The sequence below is a fragment of the Heptranchias perlo genome, chromosome 10 (genome assembly GCF_035084215.1).
Source record: "Heptranchias perlo isolate sHepPer1 chromosome 10, sHepPer1.hap1, whole genome shotgun sequence".
In the NCBI taxonomy this organism is placed as follows: domain Eukaryota; kingdom Metazoa; phylum Chordata; class Chondrichthyes; order Hexanchiformes; family Hexanchidae; genus Heptranchias; species Heptranchias perlo.
The window spans coordinates 74,032,468-74,047,766 of NC_090334.1; the positions used below are offsets into that span (position 1 = coordinate 74,032,468).

Below are 15,299 nucleotides of genomic sequence, written 5' to 3' on the forward strand. Positions count from 1 at the left end.
GAAGTCTAGGAGTCTGGAATTGCAACTTCTGTTCAGTCACATGTCCTGAAAAATAAACCAGCTTTTTGATTTGTCATTGACCCCATCTAATGACAGAGCAGTCATTAGTCCTACCTATTGAAAGGTTGGAGAAGCACATGTGAATGTAAGTGTGAGAGACATGGGGATAAATTTTAATCCCCAAGGATGAGTGGGTTGGGGGCGGGCGGGGAGTAAAAATCCTCCGTTTTCAGAACGGGACCACATCCCGGCTCCAACACGCTTGCTTCTGGGTTTAACCCCGGCAGGTTTAACTGCGTGTGGAGAGCAGACACCAGGAAGTCCCGTCCCCAGTTAAAGCCGGTGGACCGATACTAAAAGGGCAATGCACCTTATTGAGGTACATGAGGTACTTAATATTTTGTGCATTGGAATAATAAAACAAATTTCACCTTACCTGTTCAGGTTTCCCATCGCTTCCCATTCACATTGGCTGAAAGCAGGCGGGAAGGGCTGGATCCATGAGGTGAGTGCTTCATTGCACTGCTTGTGGGCCTGGAGGAGCAGGAGTGTTTCATCCAGGCCCAACAAGCTCACCTGGCCGGCAGGACCCCCGCGATCGGCCGCCTCCCCCGCCCTCGAATGGTGGACCCCCACCTACCTCCGACTCTTCAGTCGACCTCCAGCGACCTCCGATCATCTTTTTTGGCCCCCTCCCCGATCTCTTCCTCGGCCCTCCAACTCCCCCCTCCCTGATCTTCTCCCCGACCCGTGATCCCTCGCTCCCTCCCTCCGATCCCTGACTGCGGCCTGCTGCAGCAGGCCTACCTGGCCGACAGCCAGCCAGACTCGAAACCTCAAAGTGCAATTGATTGGCCTCATTAAGGTCACGCGACCAGCCCACTTACCTTCTGGGTTTCGCACCCGGAAATCTACCACAACTCCCCGCTCCCTTCTCGGCTCGCGGTAAAAATTTACCCCATGATATCCAGTTTGTTTGTCAACGGGACACATTGCCACGTCTCCCTGAGGTTGCGATATGATATAAGTAGATTTTGGGCCTTGTGAGTCAACCCTGACACGTACAGGGGAATGGGATCTGCTTACAGGCGTGACTGATGCCACTGAACCTGAGAAGGTACCTCGGCTAGGCCCTAAACCGGTAACGTGCATCAGTTGTAGTTAGCAACCTCCTGTGTGGAATCTTATCAAGTGCCTTCTGAAAATCCATGTGTGCAACATCCGTGGATTCTTTCTCCGCCATCTCATCGACTCTTTCAAAGGGTCTATTACCTTAGTTAGACATGATCTACCTTTCACAAAGCAGTGCTGACTCTCCCTAATCAGCTTATATATTTCCAAGTGCTCACTTACTCTGTCACCAATGATGGATTATAGCAATTTTCCCACGACTGATTTTCTCAGACTGGCTTGTACTTTCTCAGTTTGCCCCTTCTTTCTTTTTGAATAAGGTGTAAAGTTTTCTACCTTCCAATCCTTTGGCTGTATCCCTGAATTGAATGAGTTCTGACGGATTATAACCGACGGTTCCTCACTTATTTTTCTTTTAATATCTTTGGATGGGATCTGTGATTTTTCCAGTTTCAATCCCACCATTTTATCCGTTAGTTTTTCTGTTTATACTAATCCCTGTATGTTTTTCCCCTTTCATTAATCCACATAAGGAGATATTAAGACAAGTGACCAAAACCTTGGTCAAAGAGGTAGGTTTTAAGGAGCGTCCTAACGGAGGAGAGAGAGGTCGAGAGGCGGAAAGGTTTAGGGAGGGAATTCCAGAGCTTAGGGCCCAAGCAGCTGAAGGCATGGCCGCCAATGGTGGAGTGATGAAAATCAGGGATGCGCAAGAGGCCAGAATTTGAGGAGCGCAGAGATCTCGGAGGGTTGTAGGGCTGGAGGAGGCTACAGAGATAGGAGCAAGGCCGTGGTGTGATTTGAAAACGAGGGTGAGAGTTTTTAAAAACTGAGGCGTTGCCGCACCGGGAGCCGATGTGGGTCAGCGAGCGCAGCGGGTGATGAGTGAACGGGACACGGGGTCAACTTCCACGTATATGCCAGTTACGCCCAGCTCTGCATCTCCACCACCCCCTTTGACCCCTTAACTGTTTCAGTATTGTTGACATCCAGCCTTGGATTAAGTCTTAACTTCCTCCAGTTCAACTTTGAGCAAACTGAAGCCATCGCCTTCCGCCTCTGTCACAAGTGCTGCTCCCTTGTCACTGTACCCATCCCTCTCCCGGGCCAGTCTCTCGGGCTGGACCAGACTGTTCGCAAACCCGGTGTCCTGTTCGATCCTGGGAGAAGGCTTTGAGCACGTGTCGAGGGAGAGGCTCTCCTCTCCACGTTCTTCCGCTTCCTGTAGTGGAAGGGTCCAGCCTTTGCTCGTTCCTTTTCCCCAATTGACGTGGCTTTGATTAAGAACTTGCTCCTTCGGGAGCAAGAAAACCCATGCCTTCCCACTCTGCCCTGCTCACCTGTGCAGTGATCTCACTCAGCCCTGGTGGCAGATATTTTTTTAGCAGGTTGAATAAAATCGCTGGTGTGTATAAATACATGACAGAAAGTAATAGATTAATGAGGGGATGAATAAGAGAAGGTGTGGGGTTTGGGTCAGTTTGCATGTGTGGCTTTGTGACATGTTTTCTGTGTGGCTCAGAAAGATTAGTATTATAAAGGAGATCAGCGAATACATATGTTAATACCTCTAAAGAGTATAATAGGGGGACAGGGAGTGATTGCTCAGCCATAATCTAATCAAGAGGGTGATTCAGACAGTGTCAGAAACTGCAAGATTAGATTACAGCCTCGGAATCGTGGACTCCAGTGTGTTCGTTGAGTTATAGCTATTGGTATGTGACCATTCCTTCCCACAGTCCTATTAGCAGCCAGCGACTGTGTTTTGTGTGTGAAAACAATTGTAAAATCGAGGCTCACTGCAGTGCTCGCTGACCTACATTGGCTCCTGGTTCAGAACGACTCAACTTTAAAATTATCATCCTTGTGTTCAAATCCCTCCATTGACCTCGCCCCTCCCAATCTCTGTAACCTCCTACAACCTTCCCAAATCCCTGTGCTCCTCCAATTCTGGCCTCTTGCCCATCCCCAATTTCCTTCGCCCCACCATTGGCGGCCGTGCCTTCAGCTGCCTAGGCCCTAAGCTCTGGAATTCCCTCCCTAAACCTCTCCTCCTCTCTACCGCTCTCTCTTCCTTTAAGTTGTTCCTCAAAACCTCACTTGTCCTGATATCTCCTGATGTAGCTCGGTGTCAAATTTAGTCTGATAATCGCTCCTGTGAAACGCCTTGGGACGTTTTTTTCACTGCTTTAAAGGCGCTTATATAAGTGCAAGTTGTTGTGATTTTTGTCCCTAAAACTAAAATTCTTTTTGTTTGATCAGTCGGGTGACTGACACCTGTAGGAACCCATCATCAGGCTCCAGAGTCTCCAGACCAAGCTAAGGGGAAATCCCATACCCCTGAAGAGTTTCTGTTGGCGTGAGTCGCCAAGTTGCTTTTGGCGACTCCCTCCATTAGCCTAAGTGTAGAGAGCTTCACTGCTGCTTAACGACAGCCAAGGTTTAAGGTTTCCTAAGTCAGGGCAGGGGAACTGCTAGAGTTTAACCGTCTCAAACTATGCAGCTGACCCACACATCACCGGTACGCTACCCGCTGCTTGCCCATGTTTATAAAACAACCGCTCTCCTAGACAATGACAGAAGCTGAGGGTTTTTATTTTTAAATGCAGGCTTGTTGGGTTTTGGGCATTACATCTCCTGTGGACAGCTGGCAGTACAATAGTATTAAAGGTACTATTGCCGTTTTCACTGGTTATCACTGTTGAAGCACCAACACACTGTGCAATACAGCAAGAGGAACGGTCAATACCTGCCACTTTGTTCAGCTCCTGATTTGATCCAGGCTGCACAAGGAGGCCTCAAGAGGAGATGAGGGATGTCTCCTCAGTGCCATTCTTAATTTAAGGGGATGCATTTAAAGGGAAGCTATAAAAGGATATGTTGACAGGATGAGATGAAGTAAGATGCGAGGAGGCTTGGGTGGAGCGTAAACACCAGTACAGACCTGTTGGACCAAAGGGCCGGTTTCTGTGCTGTAAAATTCTATGTAGTTTTCTTATCTTGCTGTTCAGTTCCAATGGTACCAGTCATTTTTTTTTCATGTTCCAGCCTGAACAGTAGAGTGTGGGCAGGCAGTTTGGCCCCAGTGGGTTTTTACAATTTGGCTATCACCCAACACTGTTCATTCATGCTCTCTTCCCATGATTCGAAACTTGTCATTATGCATGAAGTATCTGGGATGGAGCAAACCTCCCATCGATGTACTACAGGGGTACGCACCGGAAATGGTATAGAATGCCACTGTGTACACCTGACTCTTTGCTAGGTGGAAATGCACTGTGCTGGCAGACTGTGTAGCTCAGGCTGAGCTACTGATTCAAATTGGGTGAAATGAACTAACAAAACCAGGGCTCCGATACACCAGCCTGATAGGCTTTGAAGCATGAGAAGCTGTCACAGGAGGCAAGCGTCTTGCTGGCAGGATACCTCCCGATAGATTGGCCATAGCAGATCACAGCTCTGCTTTCTTAAGGGTCATGGTAATCCATGTTAATGGTTTCTGTCACCTGGGTAGATGGTTAGGAGAGCTGTACAAATGAGTTGTGTACCTGCCCTCTCAGGTGGACGTAAAAGATCCCATGGCACTATTCGAAGAAGAGCAGGGGAGTTCGCCCCGCTGCCTGGGGTCAATATTTATCCCTCAACCATCATCACTGACAGATTATCTGGTCATTATCACATTGCTGTTTGTGGGATCTTGCTGTGTGCAAATTGGCTGCCGCGTTTCCTACATTACAACAGTGACTACGCTGCAAAATGATTTAATTGGCTACAAAGTGCTTTGGGACTTCTTGAGGTCATGAAAGGCGCTATATAAATGCAAGTTCTTTCCTTTTTAGATTGGCGTGAGATAAAACTGATTGGAATTTATTTCTGGCTCCCAGGAAATGCTAATGGTACACACTGGGGGGAAAAGAAGCTTATTTTGATTTCCGGGCCTCATGTGATGTCCCTGGACAATTTGAGTATTTGGCCAACAAGAGAAAGTGACTGAGGCAATCTCAGAATATAGACTTTCCGTTTTAACAATCTTCAATGCCTTGGCCACGTTACAAGTTCATATAAAAAGTGCAGTGGAGAAATTCTTATAACCTGAAACTGGACGCATCCCATTCTGTCACATTCGAGAGTGTTACAGCCGAGTCCAATCCTCTCTTCACTGGACATTCACGTGCATTTTCTGGGGATGGGGAGGGGAGTGGAGGGGGTGTCACTGAAGAACAATTGGGAGTGGGGAAACCTGCCTGATTTTCCCATCCCTAGCCCAAAAGGTGAGGTGGCCAAGTGTAGCATTTCTACAGCAGACCCAGAAAGGAAACGTAAAAATAAGGAAAAGATCTGAATGCAGATGACCCTTAGGTGTCAGTGAGCAGCACTCTTGCCTCTGAGTCAGAAGGTCGTGGGTTCAGAAACTTGAGCACAAAATGTAGGCCGACACTGCAGGGCAGTACTGAGGAAGCTCTGCACTGTTGGAGATGCCGTCTTTTGGATGAGATGTTAAACCAAGGTGGATGTAAAAGATCCCATGGCACTATTTGAAGAACAGAGGAGTTCTCCCCAGGGTCCTGGCCAATATTTATCCCTCAATCAACATCACTAACAACAGATTATCTGGTCATTATCACATTGCTGTTTTTGGGAACTCGCTATGCGCAAATTGGCTGCCGCATATCCTACATTACCACAGTGACTACACTTCACAAGTACTTCATTGGCTGTAAAGTGCCTTGGGACGTCCTAAGGTCATGAAAAGCGCTATATAAATGCAAGTCTTTTTTTATTGGAGGGTAAGAAGATTAATGGGAGAAATTTGCTTGTGGGGGAGACCAAAACTAGGGGTTCACAAATATAAGATAGTCCGTAATAAATCCAATAGGGAATTCAGGAGAACCTTCTTTACCCAGAGAGTGATAAGAATGTGGAACTCGCTACCACATGGCGTGATTGAGGCGAATAGCATGGATTCATTTAAGGGGAAGCTAGATAAACACCTGAGGGAGAAAGGAATAGAAGGATATGTTGATGGGGTGAGATGAATTAGGAGTGGGAGGAGGCTCGTGTGGAGCATAAACACCGGCACAGATCAGTTTGGGACGAATAGCCTGTTACTGTGCCGTACATTCTATGTAAAGTTGTGGTGTACATGATGAAGCTGGATATCTGGATACCATGAGACCTCCTGCACGGCCAGCGTACCCCATCCAGTCACGGACTGAGAACTTCCCATTGGCGGTAGGGCACTTTGTATATCCTGCAATGTCCGCAGCCACTCGGCCGTGCAGTCGCTGTATTCCCAGCTGCGGAGGGCACAGGAAATCGGGAACGTCTGACCTGCGCTCTGTTCTTGATGGTGGCTCTGATCCCCAAGCAGGAGTGCAGGGACGTAATGATTGAGAGGCGTGAGGTGTGAGCAGCACACTAAAAACCAATCGCTTTTATATTCCCAACCTGGAAACCTCCCCATTTTAACACTTCACAAACTAAGCAGTGTTTTGTCTGGAAATGAAGTGCTGTGATTGTCACCAGCACCAGGGAGGCTCCTTTTGTAAAGTGGCTCAAACCCATGGCTTCTGAAGAATGTCAATCGTGTAGTCAGCTTGGGGTTAATTAAGAGGCAGATTAACAGGGCAGAGTTGATTGAGCTGACCTTGGAGAGTATGAAGGACGAGCATAGAGGAATTTTAACTTGCGCTATACTTGGAGGCAGCTCTGACGTGGGACGTAGAGAGCAGGGGAGCATCCAGTCCCACAGCCTCGGTGAACGTAGCTCACATGAAAATCATTAAAATAAATTTCAAAACTGTATACGGTAACTCATTCTCTCCGAACCGACCTTGGTGAGCTTGTGTGTTCACATACGGATGTTTACACATACGGATGGGCACTGCAGTCCTCAAAGGGTTAATTAATGCCAAGTCGAGCAATGGAGCAGAATCCACAGGGCCAGAAGCTGCCGGGGTAAATGCGATGCTAAACGGCGTGTTTCTAATTGGTTTTTGCTGTAAGAGGATGGAGATGTAGCACTCGCTATAAGCTCAGCACAATTTAGTATTTACTTTTAATATAAATAAGAGGCTTAGAAAGTTTTAAAAAAAATATTTCACTGTCCACTTCTCTCTTTGCTCGTGAAATCAAATTCTCTCATCTTCCCTATTTGCAAAACAAATCCTGCAGCTTTCCCCCCTTTCCCCCCCCCACCCTCTCATTGTGGTGCAGTCAGGGAGTTAGAGCAGTGACTTTTCTTCAGGCACTGGCTGGTTACCTCTATTGTTCAGAACCAACTTTGCCGTGAGTTTTTTTTTTGTTTTGCTAAAATTTTGCTGCGAGTGACTTCCACTCATTAGACTGAACAAGTTCTTTTGGGAATAAAAGCAGAAAATGCTGGAAACACCCAGCAGGTCAGAGAGAGAAACAGAATTAACGTTCCAGGTCGATGACCTTTCATGTCTGTTTCTCTCCGCAGATGCTGCCTGACCTGCTGAGAGTCTTCCAGGATTTTTTTCTTTATTTCACGTTTCCAGTATCCACAGTATTTTGCTTTTAAATAACAGTACTTCGATTTTAAAATTGATCATCCTTGTGTTCAAATCCTTGCATGGCCTCCCCCATCGCCCCCCCCCCCAATCTCTGTAACCTCCTCCAGCCCTACAATCCCACGAGATCTCTGCGCTCCTCCAATTCTTGCCTCTTGCGCATCCCCAATTTTAATCGCTCCACCGTTGGCTGCTGTGCCTTCAGCTGCCGAGGCCCTAAGTTCTGGAATCCCCTCCCTAAATCTCCCCACCCCCTTAAAACCTACCTCTTTGACCAAGCTTTTGGTCACCTGTCCTAATATCTCCTTATGTGGCTCGGTGTCAAATTTTGTTTGATAATCGCCCCTGTGAAGCGCCCTGGGATGTTTTTATTATGTTAAAGGCGCTATATAAATGTAAGTTTTTTTCCCCAAAAATATACTTTATTCATAAAATTTGCAACAATACATACAGTTGTCATCACATTCCAAATGTACACAATACAGATTATACAATTTGCAGGTTACATCAAGTACAGTTCAATTTACACATTGCACATAATTACAGTTCATGACACTCTCGGGTGCCTCATTGCATTACACTCAATACAGATTATTGATTACTGGTACATTACAGATACATTACATCAGTTTGAATTTTACATTCTGCCCAAGGGGGTTTTTCCCTGTTTGCATCCCCTCAGTATACAATGGTGGGAAGGCTCTAAACGGTTGTTGCTTAAACGCAAGTTGTTTTTGTTTTAAGTTCTTTTGGGAAGTGCGTGTGTGTGAACCATTTTTACACTGATTCATACAACTTATCCAACGACTCCCCTCTGAACCTAAGACAGCACGAGACAAGAAAAGATGATTTGGCCAACCGAGCTGATCCATCCACACACTGTGTACGATCCACTCGATTGTGGTTTCTATCCCACTTGTTTCATTGTCATCGGGAATGTTGGTACTGTTTCACTCTAACTCCCAAAGGGAGCAAATCCCCATGATATCCATATCGTGGTGTCAGCTGTGGCTCAGTGGGTAGCACTCTCACCTCTGAGTCAGAAGGTCGTGGGTTCGAGCCCCACTCCAGAGACTAGAGCACAAAATCTAGGCTGACACTCCAGTGCCAGTATTGGGGGAGCGCTGCGCTGTTGAAGGTGCCCTCTTTTTGGATGAGACGTTAAATCGAGGCCCTGCCTACCCTCTCAGGTGGATGTAAAAGATCCCATGGCACTATTTTGAAGAAGAGCAGGGAAGCTGTCCCCGGTGTCTTGGCAAACATAGAGCGTTACTTGTTCCCTGCAGGAATTTTGTTTTTGCATACGAACATACGAAAATGATGGGCAGGAAAAAACGATCTGGTCCATCAAACCTGCCTCACACAGCCACGAAACGTGAAACATCGTGATTAGACGCCCCCCACCCAACACCGACCTCTTGGGAAGAGGCAAAAAAAGAGATTAAAATCCCCAAGGGCAATGAGGGAAAAGAAATTCTGGAAAATTCCTCTCCGACCCACCTGGGGGATCGGAAGCTGGTGTAGTGTGAATGCGCTCGTGTGCCTCTCCATTAAGGAAGATTTCCAATGTCTTATGTAACTTTCTTGGTTACCCGGGATTGGATGCATCGTCTTTTGATGTCCTTGTGAAAGATTTAGCTAACTGCAGAGCAACAATCTTTTCACACGCAGCAAACAGTGAGTGTTTAACAGCGAGCTCAGATTTTAACGTTAGACGTCCTAGTTCACGCATTGCCATTCCACCTTATTAGTTCGGTTCTGCGAGCCTGTTTCAAATGCAGAAGAAAGTAAATCGGGAGTAATACTTTGATGCACCAAAGAAGTGGGGCAAAAGGACTTAGTTTTGTGAAGGGTGCGTTTAGAACAGATGTTTCTTTACCCAGAGGTTGACCAACAGCTGGAATGGGCTGCTAACAAAGGTTAGTTGAGGTCAGGATCCTGGAATCTCCTCCGAAGCACTTGGATATTTCAGTGGAAAGCTGGTATTCTGAATGGATGAGATCAGATGGGCTGAAGAACTTTCTTGAGCAAACCCATCTTGTGAAATGTCAATAAATACTGTTCATAACGTATACGCACAAACTACAGTGGAACATAATTGTTTGTTTTCAATGAAGACATTACCGGGGTGCAGGGGGGGGGGGAGGAGTTCTGTTGTGGCCCTGAGCAGAATCTGGGGGAATCACAGCAGAGGTCTCCCTCCACCGCTCCTTCCAGCCAGGGGGCGGATTAACGCACATGTCCATGGGCTCAGCCAAATATGGGGCCCACACCAGGGGTTTCCTGCATTTATAAATATCGTTAGAAGGGGTCGATGCAGAGCCGGCAGCTTGGTTATGATATTAATAGTGCCACTTGCCCTTGCAGTTCACAAAGGCAAGACGTACATTCTCATGTTATCTGTGTGTTTGTATTTTTTTCATATTTTGTTACACCCTTAATATTATTGAAAACGCAATTTCCAGCAGACACATAAACACACGACCCTTGTCGTAATCATTGCATATTAGTTAACCAATCTTCCGAAAACAAACAGTTATTTTATATTTTTGTGCGTGACAAACTTAAAACCCTTTCATTTAATTGTAGTACATTATATGATTTGCCTTATTACTAATGCAGTGTGTAAACATCCTACTCCTTCATGCATTTTACTACATGTTTGTGTTTTAATGGACGGGGTGGGGGTGCGGAGGGGCCCTGAATGTTCTCTGTGCCCAGGGCCCCTAGACTAGCAGCCCTCTTATGTTCCCATCGCAGGATGCAGCTGTTTCTCCTGCGTGCCCAGTGTCCGAGCTCCACGCGCTGTTTTGACGCTGCTACTCCCGTTCTGTGTAGTCTCAGCACCTCTGAACATCGGACTCGGCACCGTGACGGGTTCTGACGGGCCCCTGCTGATCTGCTGGGAAGGGCGCAGTGTTGTCGCAACTTGTGTTAAGGCAGCGAGCAGGGCCGGAACCTGTCGAGCGGATGCAACGTGGGGCCTGCAGGTCACGTAAAAGGAATATTCCGCCTCATGTTATACACCCACTGAATATAAATCGCATGCACCGGGGTCAGACGCCGTTTATCTCAACACCACTTATCCAAATTGACTGGTTTTGCTCACGTGCCCTGTGTGTGTACAATTATTTCACTGCGCTGGATTAATATTATTTAATGCAGCAAAACACTGGGAGTCGGAAAGCAATTAGTCGCCGAATTATTTTGAGGTGTCTGTAGGGAGGTTATTTGACATGCAGCCCATTCTGAAGCTATTTTAAGATTCCTCCGGCGCTCAATAAGAGTGCGGCTTGTGTAGCCGCAGATCTCGTGCACAAAACCTGCTGTGTGATTGGCCAAAAACAGGTGGTGATTTCCAATAATCTCTCCTTTTTCATTGATTCTGGGCTACGTTCACTGTCTCCCCTGGACTTTCCTCTCTTATTCCTTCTAAGCTCTAGATTTTCCTTGTCCTTCCTTTCACGCTGTCAAAATCAAAGGGGTTGACTTTACAAATGAGTGGTACAAGTAAGTCCTTGCCCTCCGCCATGCAAACTGGGGACATTGTATAGCATTTCGGATGACAAATTGTGGGCTGCCGACTCATGACTTGCCCACCCTTGCAGCTAAATCAAAAGCGAGATACTGCGGATGCTGGAAAATCCGAAAAAAAACAGAAAATGCTGGAGAAGCTCAGCAAGTGAGGCAGCATCTGTGGAGAAAGAAACAGAGTTAATGTTTCAGGTGGAAGACCTTTCATCAGAACTGGAAGATGCTAAAGAGTTCAAGTTTTTAAGCGAGTATAGAGCCAGGGAAAGTGGGGGAGGAAGGGGAGGAAAGAACAAAAGGGTGGAGGACAAAAGGGATGATGGTGCAAGGCCAGGAGGGTAGCAATGGGACAGGAAAAAGATCAGTCTGGAGGAACTGTAAATGGCATCAGCAGAACCATAACCAGCAGCTGCAGTCCAACAAAAAAATAATGATAAAAAATGGGAGCAGTGGTTATGGTCTAAAGTTATTGAAATCTATTTCCGGACTCAACATTGAGTTCAATAACTTCAGACCATAACCACTGCTCCCCGTTTTTTAATTCATTATTATTATTTGTCTTCGACCTGAAACGTTAACTCTGTTTCTTTCTCCACAGATGCTGCCTTGCTTGCTGATCTTTTCCAGCATTTTCTGTTTTTATTCCACCTGTGCAGCTGGCAGGTGGGACTCCCTGCCGAGAGCGGCCGTTCATACCATCGACCCTCGCGGCTCGTTGCACCATTTCCGACTCCAGCTCATTGGGGTTGAAATTCGACTTGGGCCCAGACACAAAATGGACGGCATCCATCTGCCGCCAGTTCTGTGTCTCTCCCGATATTCAGTCCCACTGACGGGACGCATAACGGGCACCAGAAGCGATACCGTCCGTTTTGCGTCCTCGCCCGAGATGAATTCCATCCCCCATTATTTACCAGCACTTGAAAACTGTGCAACTCATTACCCCCATTCGCCCACATTCTACAGCCTTTTAAAACTCAAGTTCATCCATTACCCAGTTATTACTTCCTTTTGAACTTAGTTGACCCTTCACCTAGGCTTTTAAGTTCAAAGACATCTGGTGTGAGGGAATGTTCAGAGCCGTGCTTGGTGCAGCACGTTGGAGCTCCCAACATGCCATGTCCTAGAGCGGTAGGACGTAAAGGTTTGTTGGTACCTTAAGGGGGGTGGGGCGGTGGTGAGGGTGGGGGGGAGCGGGGCGGTGATGACTCCTGAAATTCCAGGTGTGGCCCTGGAAGCTAGAGAGGGAAAATCTGTGGGAGTAGGTGGGGGGGGGGGGGGACACACCTGTGAAGCTCTGTTGGCTGGAATACAGCTCAGGGCACGGGACGCGCTGGAGAGGGTCGGGGACAAGATGTGAAATAATTAGACTGTGGTTCCTCTGCCTCCAGAATGCAGCTTCTGCAATTTTTCCATTGAGCAGCTTTCTCACGTTTCTGTTTTAAGAACCAGTTGAGAAGATGTTTCTATAGCGATGGACAGAAATAGCACCAGCGCCATAATTGCAGGTTTTATCAATTTTCTTCACCTCAGATGTGTTCATCAAACACGTTCCCCAATCGGAGGAGTTCGTGCTGGTACAATTGGCACAGCGAGGGCATTGCTTTGTGTTTTATATGTTGGATATGACTTTCGGATGAGCCGTTAAACTGAGGTCCTCTTTGCCCTCTCAGGTGGACGTAAAAGATCCCGTGGCACTGTTCAAAGAAGAGCAGCGGAGTTCTCCCAGTGCCCTGCCCAATATTTACCCCTCAACCAACACCAACAAAAAACAGATGTTTTTAGTATCTCATTGCTGTTCCTGGGACTTTGCCCATAAAACAAACAAACCTGACTGCGCTTCGGGTGTACTTCACTGGCTGTAAAAGCACTTTGAGACATCCTGAGGACACGAAAAGCACCATAAAAATCCAAGTTCTTTCTTTCATATCAAAAGTCTTCAAAGACATTGTCTAGAGACGGACTTGAATCCAGTAGCGGGTTGGGGAATGGGTGGAGGAGGCCCCGATGGCAACTTTCTGATCTCATCTACCCATCTGGGAATGCACTGAACACTGAGTTGGTGCCGGGGTTGCCAGTTTCTGGTTGGATGTATTCCTGGAGGTTTCATCATTTAACCTCCAACCACCCCGCCAATCATACCGCCTTCCCTTTTATTTCATCTCCAATATTTTTATAACTAACAAAGAAAATGTACAGGGCTATGGGGAAAGAGCAGGGGAGTGGGACTAATTGGATAGCTCTTTCAAAGAGGCGGCACAGGCACGATGGGCCGAATGGCCTCCTCCTGTGCTGTACCTACTATAAAAATGAAAAAAAAAAAGCGCACACAATTTTAACAATGCCACTATGATCATTTTTTTCTCCTGGTTTGCTCTCAACAACGTCCACTAGTTTAAATCTTTTAATTGCTGGGGACTCCAGGGCAATCCTGGAGGGTTGGCTACCCTAGTTGGTGATTGTTGCGCAGGAGGTGAGGGGGGAAATTGGTGGCTGTGGGGGTGCAGGAGCATCCCGGCCGCTTCCTGTTTTGCTTGCTATTGAAAGAGATTCTACAAGAGGGGACAGAGGCTGAGATCACATCTTGAGTCCTGATATTTTCCTTCCTGCTGACGGAGGTTTGCTGATAATCTCCGTTTTTTTTTAATCTTGCAGTGGTCCTGTGATGGCGAGCTGGTTCCTGAGACTCGGAGCAGCAGCTACCGCAGGGTTGGTGGTGTCTGGTCTATATGTTGCGTCGCGTGTGGACCCTAATGACGTCGGACTGGTTAGAATTGGACGAGCTGTGACCACTGTAAGTTGTATTTAAATTGTAAATTGTACCAAGCTTTTGTTTTTTTTTTCCCGTATCATCCCACCTGTACATAGAATTAAATAAATTTACAGCGCAGAAACAGGCCGTTCGGCCCATCAGGTCTATGCCTGTGTTTTTGCTCCACACGAGCCTCCTCCCTCCCTACTTCATCTCACCCTATCAGCATATCCTTCTATTCCTTTCTCCCTCATGTGTTTATCTAACTTCCCCTTATATGCATCTACGCTATTCGCCTCAACTACTCCTTGTAGCAGCACATTCTACATTCTAACCACTCTGTGAATGAAGAAGTTTCTTCTGAATTCCTTATTGGATTTATTAGTGACTATCTTATATTTATGGCCCCTAGTTCTGGTCTCCCCCGCAAGTGGAAACATCTTCTCTATGTCTACCCAATCGATCCCCGATATAATTTTAAAGACCTCTATCAGGTCACCCCTCGGGCTTCTCTTTTCGAGAGAGAAGAGCCCCAGCCTGTTCGGTCTGTCCTGATAATTAAATCACCACAGTTCTGGTGTCGTCCTTGTAAATCTTTTTGGCATTTTCTCTATATCCTTTCTGTAATATGGAGACCAGAACTATGCACAGTACGCCTAAGTGTGGTCCACCCAAGGTTCTGTATAAGTTTAACATAACTTTTCTGCTTTTGAATTCTTCTCCTCTAGAAATGAACCCCAGTGATTTTTTGGATTTTTTTTTTATGGCTTTGATAACCTGCGTCACTTCTTTAATGATTTGTGAATCTGTACCTCCGGATCTCTTTGTGCCTCTACCCCATTTAGACGCTTATTTTCCCAGGAGTAGGTGGGCTTCTTATTCCCCCTACCAAAATGCACCACCGCACACTTACCTATATTGAAATTAATTTGCCATTTACATGTCCATATTATAAGGCTCCTAGCTATAAGACTCTTTGCTAACTACCCTCCATTTTAACTTTGTTTGTCAACATGTTTTGTGCCTTAAAGAACATGTCAGTTCCATCCCATAACCCAACTATTCCAATGCTCTCCTAGCCGGCCTCCCATTCTCCACCCTCTGTGAACCTCAGCTCGTCCAAAACACTGCTGCATGTATTCCATCCCGCACCAAGTTCTGCTCGCCCATCACCTCTGTCCTCACTGACCTACCTTGGTGCTCGATGCCCCAAGGCCTCGGGTTTAAAATTCTTTTCCTCCTGCTTAAGTCCCTTCATGGATTCGCCCCTCCCTATTTCTGTAACTTCTTCTGGCCGTCTTCCCCCCACCCCCCACACCCTCTCCCAAACCCTCTGTTCCTCCAACTCTGTC

General features: G+C 46.7%; 1 protein-coding gene across 1 annotated transcript in view; it reads left to right on the forward strand.

Moving 5' to 3' along the window:
- Positions 1-15,299, forward strand: part of adck1 (aarF domain containing kinase 1) — a 512,025-nt gene that overhangs the window by 6,687 nt on the left and 490,039 nt on the right. Inside the window, exon 2 of the mRNA XM_067992031.1 lies at positions 13,851-13,989. Within this exon, the coding sequence (XP_067848132.1) occupies positions 13,861-13,989 (129 nt within the window). The 5' untranslated portion in view covers positions 13,851-13,860. The remainder of the gene's footprint in view (positions 1-13,850; positions 13,990-15,299) is intronic.